This window comes from Aspergillus eucalypticola, assembly GCF_003184535.1.
Source record: "Aspergillus eucalypticola CBS 122712 chromosome Unknown BO83scaffold_56, whole genome shotgun sequence".
Classification (NCBI taxonomy): Eukaryota; Fungi; Ascomycota; class Eurotiomycetes; order Eurotiales; family Aspergillaceae; genus Aspergillus; species Aspergillus eucalypticola.
Window position 1 is genome coordinate 1 of NW_020290330.1, and position 13,762 is coordinate 13,762.

Genomic DNA, 13,762 nt, shown 5'->3' on the forward strand with positions numbered 1-13,762 from the left:
GAGTTGCATCTTGTCTATATTTCGTTTCCGAACCAGGGACAGAGGTCTCCCTTCTGGTAACACCATTAAATGTTATTTGACACCTCCAAGCATTTTTCGTTACGAAGCTGTGGGATGCCTCTAGGGGTCTTCCTCGGTTGGGCCGTCTTTTGACCGAAGGGAGGGTCTCGGGACATATCCCAGTTTGTAATGTCTCGGCCGAACGACGGGTATTGTGTCGAAGTTCGGTCCAGGTGTACTGTTCTAGCTAATTTTCCACTTGCAGTGGGTTGCCACCATTTCGGCCTAGTATCCATTTATCTGTGGTGGGTCTACCGTTTAGCATCTGCCAAATCTATTATTCGCTGGTAGATCCCCATGCTGGTGGGAAATGTAAGAGAACGATTAGCTGTATCTATCACCCGACAGGAACAATCTACCGTGGCATGCGGAGGCACGATTTTGATTACATTATTACACGTTACGGCTCAAGATCGGATTGTAGGACATGGTTCCCAGATGCGTACTATTGTCCATACAACCAGACGAAATACTATACTCCCTGTCGCTCCACATCGAAACTCCAGAACTACTATACCTATCTGTCCTACCCCTCCTATGCCGGTTAGAGCGGGTTCTTTACGAGCCGAATTTCATTTTGCACCCGTTTTCCCACCCCTTCCAATCCCCATCCCAATGATACATTCCTGTGATCCGTTCCTGTGTTTGCGCATCGCAGCCAACTCCTTGATGATTCAGTGCATGCCTTCTTATCTGGCATGCGCATCCAATCCAGATCGCGAGACGTCATGGTGACTGGCCCTGTATTGTTTCAAGGAATAACGACTTGTTCATTCATTGGCCAGTTAGGTAGTTCAGAAGTTTGCACCATTCCAGAGATGAGCTCGACGTAGGGGGGTATGGTAGTTCCCTGGGCGACTCGGAGAGACCGGTAGGTCTCCTGTTGGGTCATTGGACGAACATACCCCCTAGTGGCCTGCCTCGGATTTTTCGAACGCTCCTGCACCCGGTCCTCTCTTTCCTCCCGCAAATGATGACACATCACATTTGTGATTGGATGGCCGATCCCGGTGTAGCATACCGGTGTAGCGCATCTGCCTTACCATTTCCGGCAGACTCGGTTGGCTTCAACCTGCCGGGTCCTAAGGTCTGCGGTGGACCCGCGCTTCGAGTACCGGCGCCTGGCTTGCACGGATACATGCTAGTCTCGGACGGAAGTTGTGATTTGAACCGGATCTTTGACTGCTTGACCTGGATCTGGGGTGGACTGGACATTCGGATACACAAGTCCAGTCTGCTTGATCATAATGTCCTTTTCGGGTTGAGTTTCCAGACTGCTCTGGTTGGAGGTTACATTCCGAGTATGTTCCTTCGTGTTCTGACCCATGATGGGTATGGTAGAGGTGGCATTCCTTGACCCGTGCCATAACACTAGTAGATGTGAAATCGAGTGCTGACATAGTCCCGGGCTTCCCAGGGCTTGTTAGGGACCGGGAGGTCGTCTGGTCTGGGGCTAGATACCATAGTAACTCATAGCTCGTGGGCTCCAAAGAAGTTGATGAGTCCAGCATATTCTGCGAAACGGTGGCTCCATTCTAAATGATAACGGCGTCTCCTGGTAAGGTAACTTTCATCGTGCAGTTACCTTCCTCCATATATTTTTCAGATGCTCGCTGAATTTCCTCCAGGTCCCGTGTTAGTCATGAGTGGCCGTCCCGAAGGTGGCTCAGAAGGTAGGCGCACTTTCGTGGCAATGGGTCATATAGTCGTTGAATGCGGATGGCTGCCCTATTAGACGTCTTACGTTGTTTCATATGGTCGTCTTTTCATTTGAGTCTAGGCGGCGAAGAGGGTACATTGTGTCCGGGCCTACAGCTCTTGCAGCTAATTTTGTTCGCTGCATCGTTCCTGAGGTCATTACTGTGTCCCGAGATTCATTGAAGGCGGAGGGGAATGCCCTCGTGCCTTCGGTTTGAGGCTGCTTGCAGAGTGGCTTGTATAATCCGTCGCCCTGACTTATTACGTGGATTGCGTATCACCTGTAATGCCCACATGTTGTCGCAGAGTATCGTCGCTGTTTCATTCTCTGGCGTTGTCACGGCGCCGGCTCCCAGTTTTACTGGTTTGTGGACGAGGCCTGCCACTCCGAAATGACCATTCTGCCCAGATGCGTCCGAGTAGACAACTGTAGAAAATGACAGTCCAGCTGTGGATTTTTCTTCCACCTTATCTCGGTCTGGTCTGATGTTAATCAATGGCGCTCCACGGGGTCAACAGTGTTAAGTCGATTCGAAACGCTAACCCATGATATTCTATACTCTGCGAATGGGATCCGTCTAAAATAGACAGCCTCGCTCTCAGTGTCGAACTTCCTCGCAAGTATCACGCGGGTCTGATCTATGGGTGACATTTCAGGGTATCAGCTCCGACAAGAAGGATTTTGTTTTAACTGAATACAGCAGACCTATCAAGGTATTTAAGCTGGCGGGTGCGACCGCCGTATTATAATAAGCAATCTGGTACTCATTTTATCCTTCTGGCTTCATAGTGCGGTTATGGTACAATACACTTACTGAAGAAATGATATTATATTAGTCTTCCTAAACATGGACTGTCAGAAAACACATGTTCTCCGGTGCCTCGTCTTCCCACCATTACTTGAGAAGGAAGGAATGGCACATTAAAAGCTTATAATAGACCACACTATTAGAACAAGCTGTTTTAGAGCTCCGGGAATCATACATCATAGGTATTAATCTTGTGTCTCCAGGTCAGGTAATTAACAGATATAGGGCTTCTCCCTGTGTGGAAACGCAGGTAAGCTTTCAGAATTTATCTGAAGCGTTTATCACAGCCCTTTACTTCACATTATTATGACCGTTCACTAATGGTATATGATGGTGCCTACACAGTCCAAAAGCGGCCCATCGTTTCATGTCCTGACAGTCCTACAATACAAAGCTTCACCAGATGAATGGATGCCAAATACTAGAACACAGCTTAGAGCTAAGTAAACACAAGCAGGAGATTTTTATTGGAACAAGATAGAGCTTAAGGAGGTTGGCAACCGGAATCACGAAACCCCTCATGTTTGGTATGTAAAGTTGATATACTATCTAGTAGGCAAGGCTGCACAGTGATGTCACGTGATTACATCTACACTCTGTTTATTCCCACGCTCGCGCCGAGCTACGTAGTCTAGACAGCGATAATTCAAGCAACGATGTAGCCTCTTACCCCCCCTTTAGCTAGCATCCCTACGCTGTAACATGTACTCAAGTCTAGGCCGGGGAAACAATATATGGACTCTATAAGGCGGGGGACTATCTCGTACGGCTATGATTGGAATGATCGGCGGGCCTTTTTGCCCCCCAATCAGGTACTTGCTCTACGGCGGTTAATAGCGGCCATCGGGCAAATGCAATTTTTTGGTGTTTACTGCCGGCAGAATTAGTATGTAGCTGATTGGATCATATAGCTTAACTAACATACCTATCTATATGAAGCTGTACGTACACCATTGGATGACTTACTTGGCTTCGCCATACAGATGGCTACTAGTCCTGAGCACCACGGAGAGGTGCAAGTCTTGCCCAGGGTATTATATACAAGTATCCCGTATAACTGGGATACAGGTGCAGGTGCAGGTACAGATATATATTTATAATTAAAGAAACAGTTATATTTACCTAGGCTTCCTCCGTCTACAGATCCCAATCATCCGGCACCTCCTGCCTGGCCGGATAAATTCCGTGAGATTATATCAGCAGAGCATTGATATAGCTTACTCGGTACATTACAATCTGGTAAGTATGAATCCGGCCGTATCAGAACTCAACAGATCATATCCCTAGCCGGGCAAGCACTTGCAGTCCTTCATCAGTATACATGAACAGGTATAATCAATCTAGATTTCTTACAGGGATCGTAGAATCAGCACCAACCGGGAGCCCCTCGTATAACAACAACTAGAATTATTACAGGTCGGGGGACGGGGACAGGCAGACAGGCTGGAAAAAGAAGAAGAAATACCAATATAGCGGTTATCGGTGTTGTTATTATTGCTATATGAACATATTTTAGTCAATTTTATCCTGTACAACAGAGATAGGATAGATAGATAGAAAATCAAGCTCAGTAATCTGTTTTTAATCATCTAGCACGTAAGGCATGTTGGTGGTGATGGTAGTAGTAGTAGTAGTAGTAGTAGTAGTAGTAGTAGTAGTAATAGTAGTAGTAGTAGTAGTAGTAGTAGTAGTAGTAGTAGTAGTAGTAGTAGTAGTAGTAGTAGTAGTAATAGTAGTAGTAGTAATAGTAGATATATTAATAGAAGGCAGAAAGAAGAGATAGAATTTACTTCTTAGGTATAAACTAGCACTGTATTCACTGTCTTAACTATTTATTTCCTATTTTGTTTGTACGTACAGAGACCTCATTATCATAGAGCCAATTCTGCCTGCCCTAGCCTGCCGTACAAACCCACAATCCTGCTATCTAGTAGAATAATATGTAATTAAAGACCTGATAGCCTATATTCAGCCGCCTAATTCTTATTATCCTCCCTGATTGCATATCTCCTCCTCATACAAAGAGGTGGAGAGGGAGACTGGGATAACTAATACTTTGAAAAAGCAGCATGAAAGGAGGCAGGTTTAATAATCATTAGAAAAAGGATTTGTACAGTATCATGCAGAATATCATGAGATCCTAATTCGGATGCGGTATGTAGAGCGGTAAAGGGACATCAACGCATTTGCCCGATGGCCGCTATTAACCGCCGTACTTGCTCGAGCAGGAACCCGTCGTTCCGAACCTTCACGGGAGACTTGTGGGATTTGGGGCGGAAAACTTGAATTCAGTCAGTTCTGTTTGTCATGTTCTATGACCATTCATTATGCAGTAATAATGTCGGGCATGGTGCTTTGCAAGTCATGGATACTTTACCGTAGCCTAATCCCTGCTTATTCCGTATCAGCCTTGTCTCTGAGCGCAGTATGACCTCGTTATCTAGTCTACCAGGGTAAACCCCTTCAAGGGGAGAGCATCGTTTCAATTGCACTTTGTCATGAGGGTCATCCGGTTGGGTAAATGTCCTGTTTCCTAACCGACCTACAAACAAATCAATGTTTGAGCAAGCATTTCGTACCGCCGTTCAACCACCATTCGGATGTCTTCTGTACACTATAGTGGACCCCCCAAAAAAAGGCAGCAGGTCCGGCTCAACAAGTCTGCATTGGGTTAAAGTGGGCGTGGTAAGGTGGGTCCTCGGCCAACCTGGTATGCCGCGTGACGGCTAGGTCGGCTCCTCATTGTACACGTCGGCAGCTTCGTCCCATCCTAACGACCAGCAGGAGGCCACTATCTTATCTGGATCGGCCATTACTGCTGCATCTATTCCCAGCCGGAGATACCTAACAAGGATCACCCCTATCTATACGTTGCATATTCGTTGTACGCGTGCCTTATCCGCCGTAAAAGCCATGGATGGCACAGTATCCTCAACAGCGTCTCACTTGAATTTCCTATCATTATTTAAGCAGTGCAAGTCAAGGATATATCAATAGTGGTTGAATTAGGTTACTCTTGTTCTTGCTGTTATTATTTTAAGATCAGGGTCCGCCACATCCATCAGTCCACCGCGAGTCTAACTCAGACTCAGGAAAGGCGTAATTCCCCATGCGCCATGAGGACAGGGTTAAATATAAGTGTCTCCAATCACTATTCTTTGGGAGCGCCGCCACCACAGCTACCTTGCCCCAGAACCGAGACATCCTCACCACTTTGTCGGCCTCGCCTAGCAGCATCGTCACCAACGTCTACACCCGACGAAATAGTGCGCATGTTAACCAGTGAGCAGTATCATACCTCCCAGATATTTGCGTGCCTGTAAGTCAGCATTTTCGTAGGCCAAAAGCCGATCTCAATGGGGTGTGGAGCTCGAGTGCAACTCTAGTTATCAAATCATGTGATGTTATTATGTACACGCAATCTGTCCTGTCTCCACGGTCGGCCAGGCTAACACTAGTTGATGGTCCCGTTATCCCCAAACACGACTCAGGGTAGCTATTTCAGAGTCAGAACTAGTACCACCTTAGGGGACATTCCACGGAATCCTCAAATAACTCTTCACTATCGAAGAAATTCGGCGAGACCAAACAATAGGCCGAGTGAACTTGTATGTTATTGAATAGTTAGGATTGCATTAATTTGTATGTGATAAGATATCATCATGCAGAAACCACATTCTGATCCATTTAATGCCCTTGTCAGTAAAAGCAGGGATGAACGAAGCAACCAACATGTGGACTACAATATTAACTCGTCGCCGGGAGAACGTCCACATCAATATTCCAAGTTCAGGTAACAGGGGTAGCAAGCGGCGGGCTAGACAACCTTGAAAACAGCATAAGTTCTATTTCGGAGGCCATACTTTTGCCAGTTTTAGCTGGTCAAGTATCACAGTCAACACGCCCGGCATCATCATGACTGGTGGGCCTGGCTCAGTCAAGCAAGATTATAAAGGCGGGAGAACAGTAACTTGGGTGTGGCATCACTGTCTAGATTTAGTGGAGGGTCAGACAATGGATATTATCGTAATTCGTGAGGATTGAGTTGGGCCCGACAGAATCCAGAAATCTCCGATTTGAAGACTCGACAAGGCGCAATGTTATATATATGGAGAGAACTACGTTCAGTAAAACGAGATTTCTGAGTCCTGGACGAAACAAATAGCTATACGACAAGAATTACTGCCAGGCTGCTCTGAGAGGGAGATTTGGAAGCGACACGTTTCATGTCTGCACGATTCACCAAAAGGCGCTTGTACTTATCTCTCTATTTAAACGACCATAACGCTTGAATCATCAGCTCCTTTGGCCTGCAACTTTAATAGCACAACTACCACAGTCAGGGACGCTGTTAAATCAACTGAGCAAAGCCCTTTAGAGGCCAGTCTTGCGTGAGGAGAAAAGAATGTCTGTTAAGGTTCAGAAGTAATAGTAGATCTCGTTAGTAGAGTATTTACAGCTGTTTTGACTGTATATGACCAATTGCCCTCAATATATCAGAATCGTTCACTGAGGATAACTCCGCATTTACTAGAAATGACAAGAATAGATAGTAGTAGTCTCTCCTTCCGCATTTGTCTAATGTACAGTTAAGTTTTGTGTCTGACTCTATTAACATTTCCCTCTTGGCCCAAACAACATTGAGTCGATTATTAATATATTCGGCCTGAATCCCTCAGCTGAAACGTCATTGAACGAAACTATGGGGCCTGCTAGTCGTAGGAATATCTGAAGCGAAAAGTAGGGAAGAATATTCCGATGATATGGAAGCCTAGTACATTAATAGCTACTTTCGTCATGATTGGAGCTCCGGTGCCGCAATGCAGCGCTCATGTGATACGTCTATCGGGGAGCCCACTAAATACAGTCTTCTTCACTTAGCTCACCTTTCTCTGATTCCACAGTAATCGCACACGGACATTATATTGCCCGCTATATGCACGGCTGAGGATCTACTACTAAATATGGGTTAGCACCTCCCTGGCTTCTTTTCAAACCCCGAAGACTAACGACTACCCTGTAAGAATCAGCGTCCGCTCTAGCGCCGATGGTACGAGACTGGCCATAACGCGACTATAAAGCTTCCTAGGGATGGGCGGCTAAGCGGAAAGCAGAAGGCAAAGAATAGTCATTGCGATCAACAGTCCATGCGTGGCAGGCCGTGGCACTCAACCTCCATCTCGCCGGCCAAAGCCAGCGTCCCCTTTGCCCTCCACCCGTTTAGGTCTGACTAATAACGATCTCCGGCAGTGCGTCGTGCTATCCCCTGAAGTAATACATGCCAGGATGGCACCTTCCCTCTGGGCAATGCTACCTCCACAGACCACCAGACATCCCAACAAGTTATTAATCCCCCGAGCGCGAGCCCAGGTGTCAATCTCGAGCCCTCGGTCCCGCACATTGCAAGCCTGTGATCCGTGTCGGAACCGCAAAGCCAAATGCAATGGGGCGAAGCCGACGTGCATCAACTGTGAAAGACTGGCAATCGAGTGCACGTATTCAGAACAGAGACGCTCTAGAGAAAGGAAGGAGTTGGACCAATTAAAAGACATCATTCAACGCCATGACCGCTTGATCCGGTCTATCCTATCCCGATTGCTCGACCCCTTGCCATCCGCAATTGCTGGACATCCGGAGGTAAGCCAAACCTACAAGCCATAATACATACAACGTACCGTCACTGGCGGCAATGTACTAAATCTGTCACGCACCACAACGTTTGCGCAGGGCCCACGAGCTTCTCATACTGTTGCACAGCAGAATTGCCCGGGAAGCCTGGAAACTGCGCTGCAAGTGCTACAAGTTCGGCTCCACGAGCTGCATCAGATCTATGAAGCCATTCACGAATGTAATCCGGAGACACTGCCATCCGTTATAAGCACAATCCGCCACAGTGTGTCCGTCCATGATGCCGCCACGCGCCTGGTCAGACAAGTCCCAGTGCAACGGCCTGGCATCAGCCTGGAGAATATACAGCTGGTCTGGAGAACACAACTATCTGGTCAACCACAGCTTGTCGAACGGCAAGCACCCTACCGCGTCCACACTGTTGAGTTGTGGTCGGACCAGGTTGATAACATGACTGCATCGCATCTGTTCTCGTTATTCTTTGTCTGGGATAATCCCACGTGGAGGTTGATCGAGCCTAGTTTATTCCTTAATGGTTTCTGTCGCGGAGACACTCGCTTCTGCTCCTCCTTGCTGGTTAACACAATGCTCTTCTATGCATGTGTAGGTACTTCGTGCTGATATGCGGCAATGTTGTTAACTGATGCAGCATTTTTCATATAATCTAGCGAGACCTTGGGACCGTCGCAGAGAAACACAGACGGCCAAACAGCTTTTTAAGACACTTGAGAAGCACTGGCGTCAGGATAAGAACCGGATCTGCCTTCCTACTATGCAGTCGAGCTTCCTCCTTGGGCTGTTCTTCTGCGCCATGGGAAAAGGCAATATTGGAGTTCGTTACATTCAATACGGCGCACTGATGGCTTTGAAGCTCGGTCTCCATACTCAGACAGCCGAGACTTTCCGTGCTCACTGTGAGACAGACACGGAGCAGAATTTGCGAGCGCATAAGATTATTGCTTGTGCAGTCTACGAAATTGAAACGTGAGTTCTGTCTCTACAAGGGGCTGCCAATAATATCTGAACGTAAATAGAATGTCAGCCCAAGTATCTGGAAGGTCTTCCGTTTGGTCAGCCCCGCCGGAGATAAGCTTGGACGAAGACGAAGCATGCACCGCGGACCTCAATGAAAAGTGGACGCCATATCCGTTTACAGCCCCTGTATACAGGCCATATCCAAACACAAGCACATGGGCGCGTCGGACACTTCTCAATCTCGTGAATGATGTGACTCGACTGTCCTCCCATTCGGACATGCTGACCGACTTGCACCATAGCCAGAGGGCTGCCGCACTCTATAAGAGGCTTGATATCTTCAGGAGGACTCTTCCGGCTGTTCTGGATATTGACATAAACAGATCACCACATAATATTTGTCTACAGTGCGTTGATTCATTTCCCTGTCGTACCTTGTATATAATAACGATTGCAGCCTCTATTACCATTCAACCGTCGTCAACCTCTGTGGGATATTCAGAGGTGACCTACACAATCCAACGGCAAATGGATTAATTCCATCAACAAGTTTTGATCCCTGTAATATTATGGATGAAGCCATGAAGTCGATGGGGACACTTATATTGTTGTATCGCGCTTGCCATGGTTGGAAATCCCTTCCTGTGGTTATGATGCATTACTTTCTCGTTGTCAGCGTTCACGCTGCCTCGCGTTTGAAATGTTCAAAATGGCGCGAGATTCTAGTCAGCTGTGTGGCTGGTCTCTGGCACATGAGCCTGGCATGGCAACTCTGCCGGGCCTTTCTGCGGACGATAGATTTGGTGCTCAATTCAAGTGTGGATCCTGCGCTGGTTCCAGAAGAGGTACGATCAATCTTGGATGAACATCGGGAGAAGTTGTGGACCCGCGGGCAGCTTGAATCACTTGCCGCCAACTACGTTGTCCACTACTATCCCGATCAGCTCTTCGAGGCAAGCGAGAGCGGCAGTCACTGTTTCCATGGCAAGCGTCTGGGAGAGGTTATTAGGGAGTTCGATTGAGACTTTAGGGATGAGTACGAGGTATGACGGTAACGTCGAGTTGCATTGCCTTCATTATAGTAAGCGGACAGTCATTAAGACATTACTGGCTGCTGTTAGGGGATTTTACCTTACAAATCATGGTATACAAGATTTATCTATATACTGGCTATTAGCTTCCCGGGCAGGCCGTGGATTTAGCAAATAACACCACTGTTTCTTACAGAATATTACCTTTGATTGAAGCGGATACAGACTACCACCGCCTGCTAGCACCCAGTCAGAGTAAAAAATGCCACGCACCTTAACTCTACTGTCCAGATTATTAACATTCAATCTCTTGCAATATTGCGTGATATTGCTTCTTCGTACACTGTCATTTGACTTTGCTGTCTTTCTGCAATGCTAAACCTACTGCTGAAGTAGGACGATAAGATTAAATTGACCGCTTATTGACAGGAGCTAGTTACATTTAGCTCACCAAGGCTTCTTCTCGTTGCAGGAAGTCAACGTATAAGATATGAGCTCCAAGCAGACCTCCTAAGTCCTGCCATCCCCCAACGGACTGGGGCCTGCCATCCAAACAGCCACTCTCGCAAATCTCCCGTCAACCCCGACATCAAAGAAATTACATGTGACCATCTCCCTTGTTGTCCCGTCATGCAGTTCCCCAACATAGCGCTGCTCCGTAGCGACCTTCCTCGTTGCCTCGTCGATCACAATATTTCTATTACGGTGTTCCATGAGTGTGGACCGCTCGCTGAAACTTGTCAGCATGGATTGAATAACCGCACGGCCGGTAAAGGTGACATGATCACTCTCGACGGTGAAGACCGCGTCGGGGGCAAAGAGAGAGATAGCGTCGGGAATATCGCCTGTGTCAACAGAGCGGAAGTATCGTATCACTAGGTCTGCCAGAGCTTTGCGGGTAATGGAGGCCATATTTTATCTCAACTTTCACTATGCGATGAGCACCCAAAGGAGCTTGCGAACATGGAATATGCACTTGAGTATTTGCTTTCTTTGGAGAATGAAGGCTCAAAAATCAAAAAAGAATTGTGTGCGTGGGTTTTCATCTATGAGAATGAAAGTGACGTAGAGGAAAATTGGTGGAAAACGGGGGATCGGGTGGATAATGTCTAACTTATAGTAGAAGGGTTCTGGCTACGTGTCCGCTGATCATGCGGTAATATGGTGAGGAATAGAGAATCTGCACGCAATGGGCCGCTTGGCGCTACCTAGACAAGACTAGCTAACGTTATATTAGGACTCGGCCGGCAGAATCACAGTTACTTCAGTCCTTTTTCTAGCTATCTCAACACAGTGAGGCATGGTCCTCGATCATCAAACTACCGCTTTTCTCTTCAGACGCCAGGTCTAACGGATAGGGAACTAGAATTAGTAGGTTGCCCTATTATGCAAAGCTTGAATTACTCTGCTTGCAGATAGAAGATAGCGGCTATTGACATTGAACCTCAGCCAATGCGAGATCTGATCCGGGAAACACGGAATCTCCGCCTCATTCCACAAACCTGGTAATCCGATCCTCGTGTCCTAGTGACATATTTGCTGAGAAGATTTCTATCGTATTTAAGCGTTACTCGTGTGGTCACAATGGAAAAGGGTCACGCAATGTCGCATGCCGCACATGAAAGTCCCATAGTGTTCGATCAGTGTCTTTTATTGATCGCGGCAGACTTATTCAGTACGCTCCGGGAATCGGATGCGTAGATTGGAGCGCCTTCAGCGAGAGCTAAGGCTTGATTATGATTGTGGCAGTCCCAGAATCTTCAAGAAATGCTGATGCGGCGCAACAGGAGCTTTCAATATAGCAGTTTATCGATCATCTGTAGCTCATATCTAACATTTGAAGACGACATCTATAAAAATTACATGGTGCCATAGTTAAGGTGGTTTCTTTATTTTCGCATGAATATTCGTATTCTCGTCGAGTTGCAGTATAATGGGCTTGCAGCGGCGGATAAGCTACATTGCTCACTGTAAACCTCTCCACACTCAGCCTCTACCAAGTTTGTCCGCCATATCGCCACGTCGTTGGAAATCAACCTTAATTATTGCCCTTGTCCACATGCCAGAACGGAAGAGGCGCTGGTGAGGCGGCAGGATCCATTGTCCTCGTAGACAAGTCCTAATATTCAGAACCAGTTTTCAGTGGCTACATTGATATATACCGATCGAAATACTGCATGTATCCTATCCTCGTCCTTCTCGTGGGAGCCTGGGTTGACGTTGATGTCTCCTCCCCAGGGCATAGGTCTTCGGTCTCCGCAAACCACAATTTATTCAAATCCTGGTAAAACTCTGCGTAGAGACGACCAAGAATGGTGCTTTGAATTGAGGTGGAAAGACGTTTCCATGTGGTTCCCTATGGTGCAGACAGATCCCTTAGCTAGTCAGGACATCATAAACCTGGGATCTCTAACTTGATCACCTCCCTAATCCCGAAGAGTAGGTCAACACGCCCTAATCAGCCATTAGCCACCTTAGGAAAACGAGCGAAAGACTTTTATTTACCGATCTCCTAGCATATGAAAAAGAAAGGAAGAAGGAAAAGGAACAAAGAACAAATAAGAATGAATGAAGATAAATAAGAGAAATACAAAAGAAAAAAGAAAAGGAAAGAAAGAAAAAAGCGCACATACAAGCTAATCAAGTCAGGTACATACTCGTTCAGGCTTTTCGAACCTATTGATCGATATGAACCTTACCACCGCCTGACAGCATCTCTGGGCAATTGAATGAACACTAGATGCCCGCCGCAATGTGACATTCTAGTTATAGACCTAAATGCTTAGAACAGGATGCGGTGAACGCACCCGATCTACCTAGAACAAAATAGTACTACTCGGGGAAAATGGCCGTGGCGACCTTTTGCAGCAAGAAGGCATCACATAATGAGACTAGTCAGGGGTGCCATTTGCTCTGTGGAGAAGACGCCAATGGCGTCGCCTGACCACCTTCGGCTAGTGAACCCCGGGAAGGCAGGAGAACAATGGTGGAACAACCCAGATGCGAGTGAAGTTGGAAAGCGGCGGGTAGGCGCCATCATGGAATAGCTGGGTTCAACTGGAGCATTTTCCGGTGGCAGAATAGGCCCATTATTGATGCTGGACCCGGAGAGCTGCAATGGGGAGCAGTAGTGTAGAAGGCATACCGGTGAAACCATCGACTAGCCGTCATCCTATGCCATGTATGGCCAGCCCAAAAATCCGTGATTTGTCGACCTCGCAGATACAGGAAATATTTCGGCTTGTGATAGCTAGCGCTGAAATGTGATTATGCACAAGGGCCTAACTCGGGGCCATCAGCTGAGACCGTGGTATTGCCGATCGTTAATCTATCGGTCCTTGGACCAATTACTAGTCAGAACGAGTCATTCATAGATGACCAGTGGCAAATTCCGTCACACCTGGCAGGATGCACTAAGAACAGCAGCGCAGTTCTTCGCATTGCGTGGCAGCAGCTATGCAGTAACCGAAATCAACCAGAGTAAGCAATAATTATCCCGAAACAGTGTGGGGACATACCTAGAATCTGTGGATAGACGAGATCGCAGACATGGCTGGTGAT

At 47.0% G+C, this 13,762-nt stretch overlaps 2 protein-coding genes across 2 annotated transcripts; one reads left to right on the top strand and one right to left on the bottom strand.

Moving 5' to 3' along the window:
* The first annotated feature begins 7,680 nt into the window (after nucleotides 1–7,680).
* On the top strand, nucleotides 7,681–10,200 carry BO83DRAFT_350807 (uncharacterized protein). Its single transcript, XM_025528920.1, has 5 exons — nucleotides 7,681–8,204; nucleotides 8,427–8,798; nucleotides 8,845–9,179; nucleotides 9,230–9,577; nucleotides 9,628–10,200. The coding sequence occupies exons 1-5, from the start codon at nucleotides 7,854–7,856 to the stop codon at nucleotides 10,190–10,192; spliced, it is 1,971 nt and encodes a 656-aa protein (XP_025381780.1). The 5' UTR covers nucleotides 7,681–7,853; the 3' UTR covers nucleotides 10,193–10,200.
* A 267-nt stretch (nucleotides 10,201–10,467) lies between these two features.
* Nucleotides 10,468–11,339, bottom strand: BO83DRAFT_383813 (nuclear transport factor 2 family protein). The gene has a single exon (XM_025532560.1). It carries the CDS (start codon nucleotides 11,111–11,113, stop codon nucleotides 10,712–10,714), a length of 402 nt encoding a protein of 133 aa, XP_025381781.1. The 5' UTR covers nucleotides 11,114–11,339; the 3' UTR covers nucleotides 10,468–10,711.
* Nucleotides 11,340–13,762: the final 2,423 nt, after the last annotated feature.

Bases quoted from the DNA above. Each gene is read 5' to 3' on its own strand.
- BO83DRAFT_350807 (XM_025528920.1), top strand. From the start codon at position 7,854: ATGGCACCTTCCCTCTGGGCAATGCTACCTCCACAGACCACCAGACAT. The intron at 8,799-8,844 runs GTAGGTACTTCG...TAACTGATGCAG, and splicing joins CAATGCTCTTCTATGCATGT to CATTTTTCATATAATCTAGC. The intron at 9,180-9,229 runs GTGAGTTCTGTC...GAACGTAAATAG, and splicing joins GCAGTCTACGAAATTGAAAC to AATGTCAGCCCAAGTATCTG.
- BO83DRAFT_383813 (XM_025532560.1), bottom strand. From the start codon at position 11,113: ATGGCCTCCATTACCCGCAAAGCTCTGGCAGACCTAGTGATACGATAC.